The sequence below is a fragment of the Plasmodium gaboni genome, chromosome 5 (genome assembly GCF_001602025.1).
Source record: "Plasmodium gaboni strain SY75 chromosome 5, whole genome shotgun sequence".
In the NCBI taxonomy this organism is placed as follows: domain Eukaryota; phylum Apicomplexa; class Aconoidasida; order Haemosporida; family Plasmodiidae; genus Plasmodium; species Plasmodium gaboni.
Genome location: NC_031485.1, coordinates 117,070 through 140,021, shown reverse-complemented (window position 1 = coordinate 140,021; position 22,952 = coordinate 117,070). Strand labels below are relative to the sequence as shown.

The 22,952-nt window shown below is 19.1% G+C and overlaps 2 protein-coding genes across 2 annotated transcripts; one reads left to right on the top strand and one right to left on the bottom strand.

Moving 5' to 3' along the window:
• Nucleotides 1-663: 663 nt before the first annotated feature.
• PGSY75_0504800 (hypothetical protein) lies at nucleotides 664-16,938 on the top strand (the record flags this gene model as incomplete). The annotated part of the gene is made up of 1 exon (XM_018784329.1): nucleotides 664-16,938. The coding sequence occupies one exon, from the start codon at nucleotides 664-666 to the stop codon at nucleotides 16,936-16,938; it is 16,275 nt and encodes a 5,424-aa protein (XP_018642984.1).
• Nucleotides 16,939-17,265: 327 nt separating this feature from the next.
• Nucleotides 17,266-22,389, bottom strand: PGSY75_0504700 (hypothetical protein; the record flags this gene model as incomplete). Its single annotated transcript, XM_018784328.1, has 1 exon — nucleotides 17,266-22,389. One exon carries the CDS (start codon nucleotides 22,387-22,389, stop codon nucleotides 17,266-17,268), a length of 5,124 nt encoding a protein of 1,707 aa, XP_018642983.1.
• Between the last annotated feature and the right edge of the window lie 563 nt (nucleotides 22,390-22,952).

Sequence of the window (22,952 nt, the reverse complement as noted above, 5' to 3'; positions counted from 1 at the left end):
TTGGATGGATTTTTTTTTTTTTTTTTTTTTTTTTTTTTTTTTTTTTTTTTTTTATTTTTTTTTTTTTTTTTTTTTTTTTTTTTTTTTTTTTTTTTTTTTTTTTTTTTTTTTTTTTTTTTTTTTTTGTTGTAAACTTGTTCTAGGATATGTATTTATTTTATTTTATTATATCATTTTTTTTTTTTTTTTTCATATTTTATATGATCTCTAAGAATATATGTTTGAAGACATGTATTTATACCTCATGAAATGTCATGTTTATTTGGTCATACATGTAATATATACATATATATGTGTATATTTTTATTTTTTTTTGTTCTTTTTTTTATGAAAAAAATTAGAGTATGTGGGTAGAATCATTTTTTTTTTTTTTTTGCATAAATATAAGTACACATATAGATAAAAAATATATATGTATAATTATTATTTTCATATTCTGTCTTTCCATTGTTTTATTGTTTTATTATTTTATTATTTTATCATTTTATCATTTTATGATTTTATTTTTTTTTGTAAGTGTTGTGTGTCAATATCTTATAAGCTACACATAAATATATATAATACATATAATACATATAATAGATATAAATTTATGCATATATTCAGAGATACATATATTTATGTATATGTATTCAAAATATATATATTTAAAAAAATTAAAACATGGATAAGAGCATTTGTGAGAGTGTGGCTTCTTCCAGTGACTTCATGATATATAATGTGTTATCAGGTGGTAGAGAAAAAAGTAAACAGACCTTAAATGAGATAAAAACATTACAAGAAAAAAATGAAGAAATTATGAAAAATGAAATAAAAGAATATGATGTTGTTAATAAATTAATATATGAACGTATTGAGAGCCTCCCTAATATTATGAATCAGTATGATAACTCTATTAAGAGTATTATAAATATCGATGATATTTTTTTACCTATAAATAATTCCATGCCGAGAGAAAAAATAGGTGTCATAAAATATGACACACATGATGAAACTGGGAATAAATATATAAATAATATAAATAATATGAATAATATGAATAATATCCAAAATAACAATAATATAAATAATACCAGTGTTGTAGATAAAAGCTGTGAAGATATTTTAACATGTGATATAGAAAAAGATTATATTGATAATATGAAAACTTACTCAGCTAATCATATGAAGGATGATAATATAAAGAATAATAAATATAATCATATAACAGATATAAAAAATACACAATCATTGAATTATAATATAACAGAAGAAGACAAAATAAATATCAATGAAAAAAATAATAATGTAGTAAATAATATGAGCATAAGTAAAGATCATAAATCACCTAATAATGGAAATTCATTTTTTATAATAAAAAAAGATCATTCTGATAATATATATAAAAAAAGTAATGCATCTATAAATATATCATCATTAAAGTCTAAAATTCAAAAACAAAAATTGGCTTTATCAGATATGAATAATTATATAACAGAAGAATATTTAAACAACAGCATGCATAAAATAAGGAAGTTGTCATCTAGTGATGGTGCTATATTAAATAATAAACCTAATAATAATTTAAAATTATTGGACGAATGTAATAATGATTTGAAAAATATTAATATGGATTCTAACAAAAAAGAAAATAATTTTATGATGGATACTTCAGTTTGTAAAGAAATGGATATGTCTTTAAAATGCAATGACCTGAACAATTCAGATAAAAATATAGATAAAAGTAATAATAAAAATGACAATGATCATGTTAAGAATCAGATAAGTCACAATAAAGAATATATAAAAAATGTTAGTTTTTTTATGAAAGATTCTAAGGATGATAAAATGTCCCATTCGTTATATACATCAAATGAGGAGACAACTAGTTTGAATAATTTAAGAAAGCTACATTCATATTCATCTAAAGATAATTTATTAAAGGATATGGAATCATCTAACAGTTTTTTAAAGAATGATAATAATTCCTTTGTTATTTGTAGTGAAAATATAAGTGAATTCAAAAAGGCGACATCTGGCAGAGTGCCTGATTTGAGTAGTAAGATAAATGATAATTATTTTAAAGAAAATGATAATAATAATAATAAAAGTGATAATGACAATAATAATAATAAAAGTGATAATGTCAATAATAATAATAATAATAAAAGTGATAATGACAATAATAATAATAATAATAATAATAATGAGGAATGTCATCATTGTGGTGATAAAATAAAAGAAACATGCTCAGTTGATCATAAAACAAAACATGAAGCTATATCAGAAAATAGTATGAACAGCGAAAAAAGTTACAGTAGCCAATTTCTTTATGAAGATAAATTATATTATATGCTAAATAATAATAGCATAGAAAATTTAAATTATACTGTTACAGAAAAATATTCAAGTAACGTAAAAAATATAAAAGAAGTGAGTGATATATGTTTTAGATTTTCTCGATTAATTATTGGGAAGAATTTTATAAAAAATTTTGAAAAGTATCAAAAATTTTATATAAGTTATTGCATACCTATAACATATGAAATTTTGACATCGAACAGTACAGATTGTAGTAAACAAAGAAGACAAACTATGAATGAAAGTTATTTAAATAAAAAATATGGAAAAAAAAATTCATTAATAAATTTTTCTTTTAAAAATGCAAAGAAGAAAGGAAAAAATGAAAATAAAGGAGAGACTAGAGAAGAGTGTAAGAATGATTTAGAATGGGAGGAAACAAAACTTTGTGAAAAAAAAAATAATTCAGAACACCAAAGTAATGTGCATAATATGAATAGTGTGAATAATATGAATAGTGTAAATAATATATATTATGATAATTGTAATAATAATATAAAAAAGAGAAGATTTAGAAACTTTACACAATTTAATAAAAGAAAGAATAGTAATATGATTGAAAAAAATGTTATTATATATGATAGTCATTATATTGAAGGTAAATATATAAATAAAAATAATGTCGAATTTTTACAAGATATTTATCATAAAGTAGATAATAATATATTTGATAAAATTGAAAATATTTCTTTTTTATTATGTGCTACATTAAATAAAAAAAAAAATAATCCACAAGGTTACAATTCATCTATATTATTACAACAAAAAAATAATAATATATTGAAATTATTAAATTATCCATTTGTCATACCAAATAATTGTGAAATTTTAGGAATTGCTGAAATTCCTTTTATTCCTATACCAAATTTGGAATTACCTTTAAAGGAGTTAGCCATTCCAAATAATTGTTTTCAAAATTTAATAAAAGGTCCTTCTATATTATTTTATTTGTATATAGATATATTGGAGAAGTCCCTACCTCATCAAAATGACAAATATGAGAAGGATAATATGAAAAGTACAAATTATCTAAATGATGAATTAACTAGTACAGAAAAAGAAAATTTTTCAAACAGTATGGAGAAAAATATTGAGCAGGATAATAAATTTTTTAATAAAAAAGTAAATGAAGATATTAATGTCTTAAATGAGGATATACACAAGAGTTCAGAATTGATTGAATCAAATGTGCAAGTAGATCATATGAATAATATATGTATAAATGATTTTGATAATATAAACATATCTGGTAATATAGATTGTTTTGATAATATAAACATTTCTGGTAATATAAACATTTCTAACAGTTTAAACACATCCAACAATTTAAACATTTCTAATAATGTAGATGTTTCCCCAAATGTAGATACTTTAATGTTATCTGATATGTTGAAGGTGTCAACAGATGAAATAAAAATAAATGAAGAAAAAAAAAATTATGAACATGTTCAGGTAAATATTAACAAGTCAGGTAATAATTTGGAGCACAAGTTACCTTCTGATGAAAAGGAAGAAATGAGAACATCGTTAAAGAGTGAATATATTGAGGATAAGGGATTTGAGGAATTGATTGAAGAAAAGGATGAAAGAAAAAATGATACAGTTGTTAATAGTGATGATAATATGAATAATGTTGATAATATTAATAGTGATGATAATATTAATAGTGTTAATAATATCAATAGTGATGATAATATCAATAGTGTTAATAATATCAATAGTGTTAATAATATCAATAGTGTTGATAATAACAATAGTGTTGATAATATCAATAGTGTTAATAATATCAATAGTGATGATAATATCAATAGTGTTAATAATATCAATAGTGTTAATAATATCAATAGTGATGATAATATCGTTGATGAATCGATGAATGAATTAAAAATAAAGGAAAATACTTTAGATAAAAAAAATGAAGATGATGCAGTAATATATATTTATATAGACAAAATAGTTAATTTGTCAAAAAAATATTTTAGTAATTTATCAATTTGTGTACGTTTTTTTAAGGATGAGAAATATACATATAAAAGATTTGATTTAAAAAATGAGATGACATTTGACATTTTATTAAATTCAAAAAAGAAGGTGTGTGATATGCAAGAGGTTATTATAGAGGTGTGGCATGAAAGAGAAGTAACAAAAAAAAGAAAAAAAAAAGAGATAAAAAAAAAAAAAAAAATAATAGAAAATAATATAGTTGAAGAAAATGTTAAAGAGTGTGTTGGTATATTAAAAATAAATGTAAACGAAATTAATAAAAATAAGAATATTATATATTTAGAAAAATATAATGAATTGACATTTCGTTTTTATGATGATATTAATTTTATGTTTAGAGTTTTGTTGATTAGGGGTTTAAAAGATATGTATGAAAATATATTATTATTTTGTAAAAAATATATTCAGAATTATGAAATAGATTCTTGTAATTTTTTGTTGAAAGATAATAATGATAGTGACACAAACGAAATAAATATTAGGAAAGGAAATACGAAGAAAAAAATTAAGAAAATGAAACATATAAATAATGTAAATAATATCAATGGTAATGATAATATTAATAGTTTTAATGAGTATGATGTAAGATCAAATTCTTTTCTATCGATCAGTGAGCAGTATTTTATGTATGACTCTTTGAATATATATAATAATGAATATTATATATATGAAATACAAAGGGAGGTATTAAAAAAGGGAATACGTAGTAATGTGATAATAAATGGTGTATTAAAAAAAGGGAGACAAAATTTACAGATTAATAATGTAAATAAGGATATAATATCCAAAAAAAATATAGATAGTGATAATATTTCTGAGTTGTGTAATTATATTATGAATGATAGTTATGATGAGTTAGTTCCTAAGAAATATATGGATACTTTTAAAATGAATATAAATAGTAAGGAAAAAAATAAGAATAAAAAAAACAATAAAAATGACAACATCAACAATAATAATAATAATAATAATAATATGATGAATTATAATTATAACAGTGGGAACAATTTTCATTGTGATGATGATATTTATTATAACAATTGCAACTATTTAAATATCGAATTTATAAAAGAAGAACTTCTATTATGCAATATGAATGAAGATGTTGTGAATTTATTAATTCGAGATATAAAAAGTAATTGTATTAAAGATAAATATATTTTAAAAAATTATTTTGAAGAATATATAGACAAAATATACAGCAAGTGGGAAAAATTATCAAATAAGATTTTTATAAAGAATAAGAAGAATATGAATATAAATGATATATGTGAATATATTGATAGTTTATATATAGATGATGAAAATTATATAAATAAAGAAGAGTTTTTTTTATTTTTTGAAGATATAGGTACTATATTTGTTGATTCTAATATATTTGATGAGTTGTGTTTATTGTTTTATGATAAGAAAAAAGAATTAATACATTTTTCTTTATTTTCATCTTTAATAATTAAAAAAGGTGTTGAAGAATTAAAAAATATGATATATGGATATGATATATTGTTAAAATTATTTGATTTCTTATATATGAAAAATATAAGTATAGAATATTTAGAAAATGAATTATTTAAAATTTCTTTAGATAAAAAAAATTTCTATTCAGAAAAAATAAAAAAGAATATATCAAGAAATATATTAATAGATTCAAATATAAATTATAATAAAAATAATAAACCAAATGAGAATTTAAATATCTTTTTAAATGAACAAGATAATATCTGTTCATGTACCTCTTTACATTTTTTACATTCTATAAGTTTTATTCTAAAAAAATTTGATAATAATAATTTTTCAACATATGATTTATTTTTCTTAGTCAAATATATTATTCAAAATCAAAACAACTATGTATTATCAGACACATATGTATTTATTAATGTCATTAAAGGTATTGAAACGATAAATATAACATATTTTTTATGTTTATATTATATATATATAAATCAAAATAAAAATAATATACAATTAAAAGAAGACCATGAAAATGATATGCCAGAAAAAACATGTGATGATAATTTAAATGATGATATACAAATAGAAAGAAATGAAACAATTCAAAAAGACGATCATTGTTTATATGACGAAGATAGTATGTGTATCTCTCATTCTGAAGAGAAAAGTGAATATTTATCATCCTATAGATCTGTATATAAGGAAAATATAAAATGTAGCAACAAAAATGCAAATGCAACAGTAAATATTGATGGAAATAAAAATGTTATAAAAATATATCATGATGAAAAGAAATATATAGAAGATCTAAACAGTATAAATAATATGATGAATAGTGATGATAAGAATGATTTGTGTGAAGAAAATAAAGTGGATATCACAAATGATGTAACAAAAGAATGTGTAAATGATAAAATATTAACTGATCATAATGAAAATAATTTGTATTCCGAAATAAAGAATGTAGAAGATGATTTAATAAATGAAAAAGAATTATATAAAGATCATCTGATGGGTGATATTAATAATGATGATAAATTTTATGATTTAAAAAAAGGAGAGAATAATATTTTATATTCATCAAATATATTAGATAATGAAAAAAGAAATAGACCTAAACAAAATTACAAAATAAAAAAGAATATAATATTATCTAATAATAATATAAAGAAAGAAGAAAATATTTTTTATTCCAAATTATATAAAAGGAAAGATATACAAAGGAGTGTTAAAAATTCACTTATTATTATTTATCACCGAATTGTTAGTGGCATGATAACTATGGAATATATAGGTGAATGCTTATATTCTTTTTGTAATAATATTTTAAAAAATAAAAAAGAAAAATATAGCAACAATAATAATAATAAAAAAAAAAACTATTTTATAGATAAAGTAGAAATTTTAAAGCTATTAGAATCAATAGGAATATATACATCATATGATATATCCTTATGCATATTTAAGTGGTATTTATATCAATTATATAGATATGAGGAAGATGAAAAAGAAAAAATTTCAAAAAAAAAAAAAAAAAAAAAAAAAATTAATTCAGATAAGAATGATATAGAAAAAAATGAAGTAGAAAAAAATGAATTAGACAGTTTTTCAGATTTTATATTAAATAATTCTATTTCAGAAGAAATTATTATAGAGAATTATAATATAAAAGATCATTTAAAAATAATAAAAATTTTATTTGAAAAATATTCATTAAGTGAATATATTAGTGGGAATATATTTTCTGGTAGTACGTTAGAATATTTTTTTTTATTATTAAAAGAAAGGAATATAAATATTAGAATTTTTTCAGAAAAAAATATATTTACATGTAATGATTTTTTTAAAGAAATAGAAGAATTAAATTTAGAATTTCCAAAATCATATATAAGACTTTTGTTTAGTAATTTGTTAGTTTATGATATAACATCATTTAATAGTTTAAATAATAAATTAATTTTTTATGATAATATTGAATGTTATTGGAAAAAATGGAATAAAATAAACTTTGAATATTTTATATATGAAAATATGGATATAGAAGATAAAAAGATATTGAATAATATAAATGATATAAATGATACATATAATAATAATAATGTATCTATTGATAATAATGATATGTGTTATTTATTTAAACATGTTCAAGAAAAAAGAAAAGAACTAAATAATGATAATGAAAATAAAGTGATTTCCATAAATAATAATTGTTGTTATTATGATATAAATACTTATGTTGAAGAAAAAGATAATTTGTCTTTAGATAATAAAAGATTTATTGATATTCAAAATAAACAAGAGAAGAAAAAAAAAAAAAAATGTGATTATTCCTATTTTTATTCTTTACCATTATATAGTTTATTTTTTTATTTTTCAAAACAAAAAATATTAAGTGGAGAGAAATTATTAAAATATTTTTTTATAAATATTTTTAAATATGAATTAAATAAAATAAATATTAATAATTATATGAATAATTATTATACACTATATGATTTTATACATATATGTAAAGATGTTATTTTATATAATGACAATATAGATGATATAATATATAGAGAAGATTTTTTTAAATTAATAATATTAATAAATAAAAAATATAAAAAAAAATCTCAGGAATATATTATATCAAAAGAAAATTCGCTTGACAATTTTTTGAAGAGTAAAAGTCATTATTTTTCTTATATGTTTAAAAAAAATTGGGTATTTATAAAAAGAGATATAATCAATTTAGAACTTAATCTAACATATCACAATAATTATAATATCAATTTGATTGATGCATATAAATGTAAACCAACTAATTATTATAATCAAAAAAAAGATATACACCAATATAAAAATTACTGCCTTTATAATACACCAACATATTTAGATTTTATTAATAGCAATATAGACAACTCTATAGAAGATAGAAAAATTATTTTTAATAAAAAAGGAGATATAGAAAATGAAGATGAATTAATTATAAATTTTTTTAAAAGAAATAAAAAAGTTATAAAATATATTCGAGAATATTTTTATATATTTGTTTTTTTTCAAAAAATTATACATAATAAAGAGAATTCTTATGATTTATTTTTTTATGAAAAAGAAATTGTATACTATCAAAAGAAATTGAAAGAATATTATTTAAAAAATAATGATGTGAATAATTATAATAGATCAAATAAAAATAAAATAGATAATTATAAATTCTATGACAAATGTGGATATGCTATACCTTGTGCCCCCCAAAAAAAAATGAAAAGAGAAAAGAATGATTACTGTTCTTTTATTTTTTTATATAATGAAATAAATATTTGTAATGAAGAGAAAAGATTTGGATGTAAAGAATATGCTTATATGATATATCCATATTTATTACTTCTATGTGATTTTATAAAAAGAATGATATATATATATAAAGAAAATTATGTTGATATTATAAAACATTTATTTGTTATAGATATAAAAGAAAAAAAGAAAAAAAAAGATGTAAAAAAAAATAAAATAGAACGTTTTATATTTTTATATAAATTAGAAAATATCTTGTCAAGATCTGGTAGTTTCGATTATAAGGAGTGGAATAAATTATATTTGATATGTGAACATTTAGATATAAGAATTGACACTTTGATAATACAATTAATTAATATATTAGAAAAACATAATTACATAAAAACATGTAATGTAATGAATGGCTGTGTCTTATTTTATGATTTCTATAATGATTATGATAATAAGAATAGATATAATAATAATTATATAGAAAGACATAGATTATTATTTGATCTTCTATATAATAAAAAAGATAGATGTAGTAGTAATATAGAAGAAATAAGAAAAAATAATATAATGAATAAGATGATTGATAATCAATATAATATAGTAGAATATAAAAAGAGAACACATAAAATGTTTTTTTTATATGAGAAAGAAGAAAATGATATATATATAAAACATATGAAATATGTAATAAGTTTTAATAAACTAATATTAAATGATTTATATATATATAAGAAAAAGAATAAAAAAGCAAAAAATGAAAAGATGTTTAATAATATAAATATAAATAATTTAGATGTATATATATATAAATATATAATACATGATACATTATATATAAATTATTTAGTAAATTTATATATCCGAATATTATTTAATGAATGTTTATTAACTGGAATGAATATTAATACAATATTTTATGATATAAAAAATAAAAATACATTTATAAATATATTATTAAGATATTTTAGTCATATATTTTGTGAATATGATATAAATATTTTGTCAAAAAAATATTCCTATCAAATTAATATGACATCAATACATTTAAGTGGATATCATAATATGTTATCTTTAAAAACGTTTTTTAATGACATATATGAACAAGGATTATATTATAATACATATTTAAGAAAGATTTTATTTTCTTTCTTTTTTAATAATTCAAATATATTTTATATCTATATAAAAGATGAACAAGAAAAAAATGGTGATGACAATTTATTATTGTCATGTAAGAAATTAAAACAAATTTTAAGTAACAGTGGAATATTTTTATCATGGGCAGAGATATATGATTTTTTTCAACCGCTTAATAAATATTGTGTCATCTATTATAATAAAAATTATGATAAAGGTCATGAAAAAAATGAGACTCCTTATATATTAAAGGCATATATAAATGTGTCTAATTTGATAGGTATCTCAAAGAGGATGTTAAAAGAAAAGTTTAATCATATTAAAAATGTTGACAGTAATATACGTATAGAGAACCATAATACAAATAATATATATGTCAAAACATATGATGAAGAAGAAGAAGAAGAAAATAAGCACATATGTGATAATGATTATATAAATAAAAATATTTCAGATCATATATATAATAAGAAAGTGTTACAACAAGATAGTATAGGAACAAACGAATCAAATATAGTTGGTTGTTATAATATGGATGTTGAAAAAAATACACAAGAGGTAGTTTTATCTTCTCAAAATAATAAAATGTGTGTTTTAAAAAGAGTTGATTCAAATGAAGAGAATAATGACCTAAAGAAGGAAGATGAATCTTTTTATAAAAGAAAATATAGAAATGGATACACATGGTGTGATAAAATTAATGGAGATTTAAAAGGTCACTATGTAAATGAAGATACATATAATAATAATATTTATAATAGTAATATTTATAATAATAATAATATATTATTTAAAGAAAAAGGGGATGAGAATTCTTTATTATCAGAAAAAATATGCAATAAAAATAAAGAAGAAATAAAAAATATGTCTGCTAACAAAAAAGATAAGATAAAGAAAGGATGTTATCTAAAAGGCAAAACAGAGAATGATGAAAAGGATAATAAATTAATAAATAATAAAAATATTGAAAGAATAAATAATTATATGAGTCCATGTATTTATTCTAATATGAAATATAATTTTTTGGAAGCATCGAATAATATATATTACAATTTGAGTTTTAAACAATTAACATTAGGAAGAGTTTTATATCTATTATTTTTAAAAATGAATAATATAATGATAAAAAAGAAATTAAGTTTTGAGCAAATATATTTTGGTATTAAGAATATAAATTATGATGATATTAAAAAAAAAGAAATGGAAAGAGCATGTACTTTATTTCTAAATATGAAAACTGATCAATTGAAAAATATTATTCCTGATAATTTTATATTATATAAAAAAGATATAAAAAATGGTATTTTTTTTAATATATTTATTTTGAAGGATACATATGAAGAAATATTCTTACAACAACAAAAGGAAGACACAAAGGTTTCTATATATAACTTTATAACTTATTATGAAAAAAAAAAAAATGATATCATGTTTTCTAATTATTCATTTGTTTATAATTTTAGTTATGAATGGGTTAATTGCATGAAACTTAAGAGTGAATATATAAGTAAAGAGGATTGTATGAAATTAATTTGTTCTTTTAATATGCATAATAAGACATGGGATGAAAATAATATAGATAACAATATAATAATAAATGATAATAAAACAAATGGTAGTGATATCCAATTGTGTGATGATAAAATAAAAGATCAAAAAAAAATAATAAATAATAATAATAATAATAATAACAAAACGAATGAACTATTTAACTGTGTAGATGATAGAAATGAAAAAAAGAACGTATCATTGCCTACAGTATTAAAAGAAGAAATGCTGAAAATATTTGAAAAAAATATTAAAGGTAAATGGAAAAAAATTTTATTATCTATTTTTGATATGAAAAATTTTTATGTTCATAATTTACGCATATTGTTTAAAGAATTTACTGGAATAAATACATATATAAGAAAAATGAAAGAAAGGAAATCTAAAAATAATTCTAAAATATGTGATGATAATAAAAAAGAAGATGATTCAAATATACAACATAGTAAATTTTCTTTAAATTATTATTGTTGTCTTGGAACTGAAGAAATATTTTTAACTAATATATTTTTTGATAAGAATCAATGTAATAATATATCTTGTTGTGATGATAACATAATATCTTATATAGATACAGAGAATAAAGGAAATATATATAAAGAAGACACTTTATATATAAATCATTTATTTGATCATAAATTTTCTACCATAAAAGAAAAAGATATTATTACTTTATTTAAAAATAATAAAGATATAATAAAAATAAAATTATATTATAATGAAAATGTTATAGCAGAAGCAAGCTTACATATTTTAGAATTCTTTTCTATATTAAAAAACAACGACAAGATAAAAGATCATAAAACTTTATGTTTTGTTATTGCGTCGGAGGATACACATAAGGATATTTTATTTTTAGATATAGATATTTATTATGAAAGAAAAAAAATCTATGCTGATATGCCTATATTCCACACTACCAATAAGAAAATACAAGAACAAAAGTTTAATGTGGAAAATGTGATTGAAGATATAGAGGATATAAATAATAAGGATCAAATAGATGTAAGAATTGAAAATGAAACAATTAGTGGTGATATACAAAAAAATGTGAACACTGTATATTGTGTCGATAAAGATAATAAATTAAATGATGTGGATAATCTTATGAAGGTTACAAATGTAGAAACAAATGAAAATAAAATAAACATTACATCGTTTTTAGACGACCAACAAAAGAATTATAATAAGGATGATATTCTAGATAATAGTGCTGAATATATATTATTTAGAAAAAAAAAAATTGGAAATAATTATTATTTAGAATATAATAAAAATGATGAATTACCACTATCTAAGAAAGAAAATATAAAAAAAGAAGATACACCAAATGATAAACATTTTGAGAATAATAAACCATTTGTGAGTTTTACTCATTTAACTATAGATCATATAATTATTCCAATATGTTTAATAAATGAAATTAATAAAAAAGTTATAGAAAGACATGAAGGGATGAAATTAAATGAAGACATATTTGTTGCTCTATATATTGAAGTGTACGAAAAGGTGAGTACATGCAATGAAGAAAAAAATAAACAACATGAACAAGAAGATAAAAGAGATATGTACAGGTTATTATCTAGTTCTGTTCCGAAAATAGTGAATTGTAAAAAAAAAAATGAAAATATGAATATTACGAGTGAAATATGTGGTGATACCAGCATATGTTTTTCTCAAAAAAATGGATATGATAATAAAGATAATCATAATAAAGATAATAATGTATATAATAATGTATATAATAATGTATATAATAATGTATATAATAATGTATATAATAATGTATATAATAATTTATATAATAATTTATATAATAATTTATATAATAATAATCATCATGCTGAGGGTGACAAATTGAATAATCACCAAGAGTGTGCAACAAAAAATATGAAGCTTAATAAAACAATGACCAACTTGAAAAAGAAAGAAAAACATATTAAAATATTTGAGAAACATTTAAATATACATAACATAAAATTAAAACATCATGAAATTATTAAAAGTAAAAACTTATTTATAGAAGGGAAAATAATTATAAGGGCTATTATATCTTTAAATCATATTTCAGAAGATATAATTATTGGGGAGCATTTTTTTAAAATAAAAAATATGTTATATGAAAATAAAAATATGACATATTATTCAGAGAATTTTTTTCATTCTATAAATAATAAAACGGAAACACTATCTAATGAAGAAAAAATAAATGACAAAGGTGACGTATCTGATGGAGAAGATAAAAAAAATGATGATAAGAACCAACAGTGTGATTATCCTATCGAATGTGAACATAATAATAAAACAACATGTTCGAGCATCCCACTGCTTAATAATAAAAAAACTTTTTCTTCTGAACATAATATAGCAAATAGTAATTTTGTGAATAATATATTTGTAAATAATATTATTGGATATATATCGTATCAATATGAAATAAAAGAATATAAAAATAAAGACTATGAAAAGATTAATAAGTTTACACTTCCTAATTTTATTCCCATATATTTTATAAAATGTGATGATAATGATAATAATGATGATAATGATGATAATGATGATAATAATGATGATAATGATGATGATAATAATAATAATGCTAGAGAGATAATAAAAGAAAGAGATGATGAATTATTATATAATACATTATATGAAAAATTATTTAGTGATATATTAAGAAAATTAAATTATAAAAAATATGTTAATGTAGACATGTTTATAAATACATTAAAAAAGAGTTCATATAAAAAGCATATAAATTATTTTAAAAGATTTTTTTTTTATTTTATAAAATTGAACAATAAATTATTTTTCCCCTTAAAAAGTGTATTAAAGATATTGGCCATACGGAAATTATCGTTTCACTTTTTAAGTTGGATTAATTATTTTTTTCATGAAATTCAAAAATATTTTTCATATTTTAATTTTCTTGGCATATTTGAATGGCCCTATTTATTAAAGTGTGTTTTAAAATCTCAGGATGAGTACCTAAAAGAGGAAAAAAGAAGAAAAAAAAATATAGAAATTAACAAGGTGTGTATATATAAGGATAACACATGTGATAATAATGATAATAAAAATAATGATGATAACAACAGCAATAATAATAATAATAATATTAATATTGTTGATAATAATAATAATATTAATATTGTTGATAATAATAATAATATTAATATTGTTGATAATAATAATAATATTATTAATAATAATAGTAGTAGTAGTAATGTTGGAGATGTGGAAAGCCATAAATTTATTCAAACAAAAGACGAAAAAAAAACAAATTCTGTCGAATCAAACATATCTAGCTATCTAAACTTTACAAAGTGCAGTAATACATCTGTTAAACATTCAAGCATTAAAAATTGTAATAATGAAAAAAATAATGTAGATAAAAAAACAAAAAAGAAAAAAAAAATATTAAATGAAAAAGATTGGTGGTTATTAAATAATTGGAATTATTGGCATTTAAGTTGTGATAAGAAAAATTATTTTTTCTTATATTTATTTGTAAATGATATACTTAATTTTTATGAAGAAGAAAAAAACTTTTTTAAAAATAGGAAGAAATATAAAAGGATAGATAATGAAGGTATTGATAATAATAATAATAATAATGATATGTGTTCATATATTCATATTAATAATAATAATAATAATAGTAACATAGAAAATGATAAACAGAAATTTATATTATTATATAATAAGAAAGAAAATTACACAAGTGTAGATAATAATTGTTCAAGACAACAAAATTGTAATTCATTAAATTTAAAAAATACAAAAAAAAGTAAACATGTAAATAATATCAAGAGTGAAGAAATAACATATTCTATCCTTTCTGATGTAGAAGAAAAGAAGAATGAGGACTCATCAAATGAAAAAAAAAAAAAAAAAAAAAAAAAAGTAATAAACAATAATAATAATAATAATAAAACGTCTATTTATCAATACAATATTATGAGAGATTTTGAAAATGAAAAAATATCATACAATCATTTAACATCAGATAATAATTCACCATATAATTTTGTCAAAAAAAATAATAACACATTTTTCAATTTACATTTTCATGATAATTTAAAAAATAAAATTAACCATCTTTTTAAAAATTATCAAAAAGATGATTTACAGACATATAATAAATATTATATTTTTATAAAAGTCAAAAAATTACTTTATCCCTTACCTTTTATAAATAATAAAAAACCCAATATATTTTTAACATACCAAATTGTATTGAATAATTATGATTTTATTAATAAACATGATATATTTCCTTTTTTATTAAAAAAAAAAAAAAATTATATTATTAACAATGTTCAGGCAAAAACCAAAATTTATTATAATGATTGCTATCCATATATTAACAATTCAGAAATTTTAAAATTACCTGATATAAAAGAATTAAATGATATTTTCAATAAACATTGTATACAAACACAAGATGGGCACTTGGATTTTTATTTACAAAACTTATCATTACAAATAAATATTTATCACGTTGTTAGTGATAAATATATAACACCTCATCTTAATAATAATTATAATAATAATAATTATTATAATATTTATGAACAATATGAAGGAATCACATCAAGTGATAATATATATGATAATACATCAGAATTTTCAACGAATAATAATATATATAATATGGAATATAAAAATTATAAAGATAAGGAAAAAAATATGTTAATAGCTAAAGCATTCATTCCTTTTAATTTACTCTTAAAAAAAAAAAAAGCAAAGGTTAGCGTCCCATTATTTTTCTCGCCATTTTTTACAAAACGTTTTAATAAAAATGAAATTGAAGTAATACTAAAATATCATAAAAATATAAGCGATTATTTTAAATACAAATATATGAAGCATACAAATCAAAAATATAAGAAAAGCGATGGAAAGGAACATAACCCGAATGGTAACAACAAGTGTAATCATATAAATGATATACATAATAAAAATAATTATTATAATAATCATCATAATAATAACCATAATATTAATTACAATTGTGATCAAAAAATCAAGAACAATAATATAAATATGAATCAAATTAATATATCAAATAATATAAATACTAATTTAAATCCTATAGACGAAAAAAATAAAAACGAATTTATAGATTTGTCAAATATTCCTTTATTAACATTACCTAAAATTCCTCCACCAATATCTTAATTTTTTTTTTATTTATTCATAAATTTTTTGTTTATATAAATAACTGTTAAATTTAAATTAAATTATTTTTTTTGTCATTATATATATATATATATATATATATATATAATATATTTTTAATAGAAAAATAAGAAAAATTTAAAACATTACTCTTCATTTTTAAAAAATTGTAATTTTATATAAATTAAGATATACATACCAATATTAATTGACAAACAAATAAACACATATATATATATATATATATATATATAGTTATATTTTTTTTTTTTTTTTTTTTTTTTTTTTTTTTTTTCTTACATATCATCCTATAAAGCCCTTTTGAATTCACATTTGCTTATTGTCATTAGCATATGTTTTTCTTCTTTTTAAATTAAGCTGATCATAATGTGCATAATTATAAAGATTATATTTTTGATGTGTATTATAATAATAATAATAATTATTATTATTAATATTATTATTATAAGTTCTATTTGTAATATAATTGTTATTATATTTGTTAATTGTGTTATATCTCGCCACATATTTATTATTATCCACCATAGTATTATGTATTATATCCTTTTTAGTGTCTTTATATTTTGTCTCTTTATTTAATGTATTATATATATGAACACCATAGTTATTATTTTTGCTAGTAATATTATTTTCCTTGTTATGATTTAATGAATTTATAAAGTTATCACTTCTACAAATAGTTGACGTGTCTTTTATACTACTATTTTTATTATTTATATTAATTGTATTTTTATTATTTACATTAATTGTGCTTTTATTATTTATATTAATTGCATTTTTATTTTGGTTCCATTCTGTATCTGTTATTGATTTATAAAATGTTGAATATAAATTCCTTTTTCTATTTATTCCTTGATTATAATTGTTTTCATACATCATATTTTTAATATTTCCATTGACATTAAATTCTTTATATATACCACTCACATTTTCTTTCTTAATGTTATTATTTAAAATATCTGTATGTTGTTTGAATTGTTGTTGTTTTTTAAATGCAAGTAAATTTTCATTCGTTGATGTGTTCTTATGAATATATTGTGCATTATTATTATTTTGTTTATATTTATCTTTATTATATAGTGATACACTTACATAATTATTTTCTTTGGGATCCTTATTTTTTATATCCTTATTATATTTATAATCACAAGAAGTGTTGTTCACATTTCCACTTTTCATATCATTATTTGCATTATAACAATTTATTTCTTTATAATCAATCTTATCTACTTGTAATAAGGATTTATCATTGTTTTTTTCTTTATTGAGCTTATCATTACATTTATTATTACATATATCATCTAATATGTTTTGTGTGCTTGTTCCAATATTATTTTTATTTTTATTTTTATTTTTCTCTTCATTCTTTTTTAAATCGTTAAAATCATTTATGGAATTGGTCTCTTTTTTATTATTAGAATTTTCTTGAACCTTTAAATCTTCACTGTTTTTATTCAACTTATCTTCTTTTTCTTCTTGTAGATTATTTTTTATAAAAATATTTTTCTCTCTTAAAATATCTGTATCTTTGTTAGGAGAATAATTTTTATATATATCATGAGATGTGTTATAATTATTTAAATGTCTATCTTTATTATTATGCGTGCTTAAATTACATACTGATCCCACAAATTCTTTATTATTTTTATTATCACATAAACTATTGTGTATATTTTTTTTAGGCATATCATATGTATTTGCTTTTATATATCCTACATTATTTAATAAATAATATGTATTACTGTTTTCGCTTTCTCTTTTTAAATTTTGATCTTTTAGATGTAAAGATATATTCGTTTTGTTTTCATATAAAGTTATATTTCTATTAAAATTTTGTATATTATCATATTTATATTTATTATAATATATATTATTATGATATATATTATTATTACATATATTATTATGATATATATTATTATTACATATATTATTATGACATATATTATTATGACATATATTATTACTGTTGTTTATTTCTATAAAATTTTGGATTATTTTATTTTTCTCTATGCGTTTTTTTCTTTTTTGTTGTATTTCCATTTCTCTCTCCTGTTCCCTTTTTTTTATTTTATTTCTCAATATTATTTTTAATATTTCTCTTTGTTTTTCCATTTTAATTTCCATTAATCTTTCTTCTTCTTTTAATCTTTCTTCTTCCTTTAACTTTTCTTCTTCTTTTAACCTCTCCTCTTCCTTTAATTTTTCATCTTCTTTTAAATCCTCCTCTTCCTTTAATCTTTCCACCTCCTTTAATCTCTCTTCTTCTTTTATTCTTGCTTCTTCCTTTAATATCTTCTCTTCTTTTATTCTTGCTTCTTCCTTTAATCTTTCTTCTTCTTCTTTTATTCTCACTTCTTCCTTTAATCTGTGTTCCTTTTGAATTCTCTTCTCTTGCTTTAATCTCTTCTTTTCTCTTAATCTTTCCTCCTTTAATCTCTGCTTTTCTTTTAATCTTTCCTCTTCTTTTATTCTCTCTTCTTCCTTTAATCTTTCTTCCTCTTCTTTTATTCTTGCTTCTTCCTTTAATTTGTGTTCCTTTTTAATTCTCTTGTCTTGCTTTAATCTCTTCTTCTCTCTTAATCTTTCCTCTTCTTTTATTCTTACTTCTTCCTTTAATATGTCTTCCTGTTTCAATTTTTCCTCGTCCTTTAATCTTTTTCTTTCCTCCATAACTTCGTTTAAATGATCATGATTGTGGCAATAGATACACTGATAAGAAATTTTCTTACATAAGCCTGTTTTATAATCCTTGCATGGAGAGCATTTTTTATTATAATGTAAAAAATTTGAAGGATGATAAAATGATTGAATATCTGCATGGTCCTTATGATGACACTTATAACAGTTATATTTATTTAAACAGGTTTTATGGTTTGTAAAATAATGTTCACATGGGTGGCAGATATGTTGTATGTGTTCTTGTTGATTTATATATAAAGGTGGATTTACATGAAGAAGTTGTTTTTTATCTTGTGTATGTTCATTTTTTTTTATTAATGTTGTATATTCTTTTTTATGAGAATTATCATGGCAATATATACACACAGGAATTGACATATTACATTGTTTTTTAAAATAATTTTCGCAAGGAACACATATATTTTTTTTATGTAATAATTTAGAAGGATGTAAAGGATCTTCATGATTTTTATGATAATCATGATGACATTTGGTGCATTGGTTTCCTTTAGAACATCCTGAAAAATGAAAAAAATAATTAGCACATGGATTACATGAACCTTTATTATGTTTTATTAGAATTTTAGATGCATTATCTGAATCATTTTTTTTTTTTTTTTGTCTTTTATTTAATATGACAGTTTCTTTTATTTTTTCATTTTTTAAATTATATATCAATCCTTTATTTTTCTCATATATATGTTTATGATAAAATACTTGTCCATTTCCGTTTTTTTTTTTGATGTTTTTTATAACTGATTTTTTAATGTGTGCAATATGTTTAGGAGAATTATTTTCTTCACATGATTTATTATTTGGATCATCATGTATTTCTTTTGTAACATTTTTTTCAGAGATTATAAAAAATTTCATATGATCTGGCATTAAGAAATTGGTCCGATCATTTATTTGTTGATTTATTTGTTGATTTATTTGTTGATTTATTTGTTGATCCATTTGTTGATTTATTTGTTGATTTATTTGTTGATTTATTTGTTGATTTATTTGTTGATTTATTTGTTGATTTATTTGTTCATTTATTTGTTGATCCATTTGTTGATTTATTTGTTGATTTATTTGTTCATTTATTTGTTCATTTATTTGTTCATTTATTTGTTGATCCATTTCATTATTCATATTATCTTCCAAAATTTTATTATTATTCCTCATATCCTTTTCCATTTTTTTTTCCTTGCAATGTTTTATATGCTGTTTTTTTTTTTCTTTTTTTTTTTTTTTTTTTTTTTTTTTTTTTTTTTTTTTTTTTTTTTTTTTTTTCTTTTTTTCATACTTATCATCATCATCATCGCAGATATTTTTCTTTACGTTATTGTCTGTATTTGTTGATGAATTCTCTTCTTCCATATTCTTTTTATCTATACTAGAATGTATGTGTTTATTTATTATTTCATTTTGATGACCTTCTATCTGTTCAGGTGATATACTTCTTGATGTTTGGAATGTTAAATATCTTTCGTTTTCATCAATTTCATATTGAAACATCTTTGGAAGATAATTTTGGTTTCTTACTAATACATTTTCTTGTAAATCATCTTTTTTTTTAATATCTAATGAGATATTAACCTTTTCTTTATTGATATTATATGGTATATTATTTAACAGATTATTATTTATATGAATAGATTCTACATCATCTCCTTCTTCATTATTTTTATTTTTTTTTATTTTATTATTATTATTATTATTATTATTATTATTATATATTTTATTCCAATTATTATTCATAAAAAAATTTTTGTTATCTTCTTGATTTTTTTGAAATGTGTCTTCGTATGCTTTTCTTGACATTGTTGTTACATTGTAATTATTTGTTCTATTAAAAAAGGGTTCTCTTGATTGAAATTTATTTATTTTATTTTTATACATATCATTTCTATATTTATTATCTTCATAATGATCATTATATTTACAATATTTCCTGTTACATCCATTTGAATAACGATAATGAGAAGGGTTATATATTTTTTTCTTATGTTCGTTTAATGTGATTTCTCCTGTTACATTTTTTATTAACATTTTATTTTGGATGTCATAATTTATTGGTAATTTATTCATGTTTATATATTGTGGTTTTGTTGATTCATGATAATCTATCTGATGGATATATTTTTTTTTATCATGGTCACTAATAATTTCGAAATCTCTTTTAAATATATCACTGTGGTCTTCATCAAAAAGTAAAAAGTTAATATTTTGTTGAATCGTAAGAACTTTATGATTTATAATATCTTTAAGATATACAATGTTGATATATTCGTATATATTTTTTTTTTTTTTGACATGTATATGATTTGTTTCCTTTTTCTGACACCATAATACACCTGAAAAGACATTATATATTCTTGGAACAGAAAATTTTTTTGAACTACAATATATATAATAATAACTTTTTTTTTTTTTATAAGGACATTTTATATGTATATTACTAATTTGGTTATCATATATATGATCAGAATTTTTTGTATTAACATTCTTCATTTTAATATTATTTCCTTTCCACATTTCACCTCTTTGAAATGAATAATTGTATATCATATAAAATACATATATATATTTTTCACTTGTATATATTTTTATTTTTTGATATAATATTTTTTCTAATTCTTTTTTCTCCTTAAGAATGTTTTCATATTCTAACAATTTGTTATTCTCCTCTAAACAAAAAATATATTTACATGTGTCTTTCTTCACTTGTTTATCTGGATCATTAATATTATGATAACCCATAATATCAACAGTGATATTATTAAATATCTCTGAGTTAATCCTTGGATTATTTTTAAGGGGCCCTTTTTGTTTTCCCTATTCTACAAATATATAAATTAAGAACAAAAAAATAAATACATATATATAATATATTATATATATATATATATGTGTGTGTGTCTATATTTATATTTATATTTCTTATTTTGATAGCCTTGTGTATTTAACTTTAAACTATATTTCAATTTGATATTTAAATTTTTTTTTTTTTTTTTTAAATATATTGGTGTATTTGAATAAACTAGTTTAATAAATATGGAGAAAACTATTTTACCTGAATACACAATAAAAATATATATTTATATATTATAAATCTACATAAAAAAAAAAAAAAAAAAAAAAAAAAAAAAAAAAAAAAAAAAAAAAAAAATTTTTATTTTTATATAAAAAATTTTAAAAATATTAAAAATTTTTTTTTTTTTTTTTTTTTTTTTTTTTTTTTTTTTTTTTTTTTTTTTTTTTTTTTTTTTTTATTACATTTGAATTTATTTTTTTTTTTTTTTTTTTTATTTTAAAAATATCTT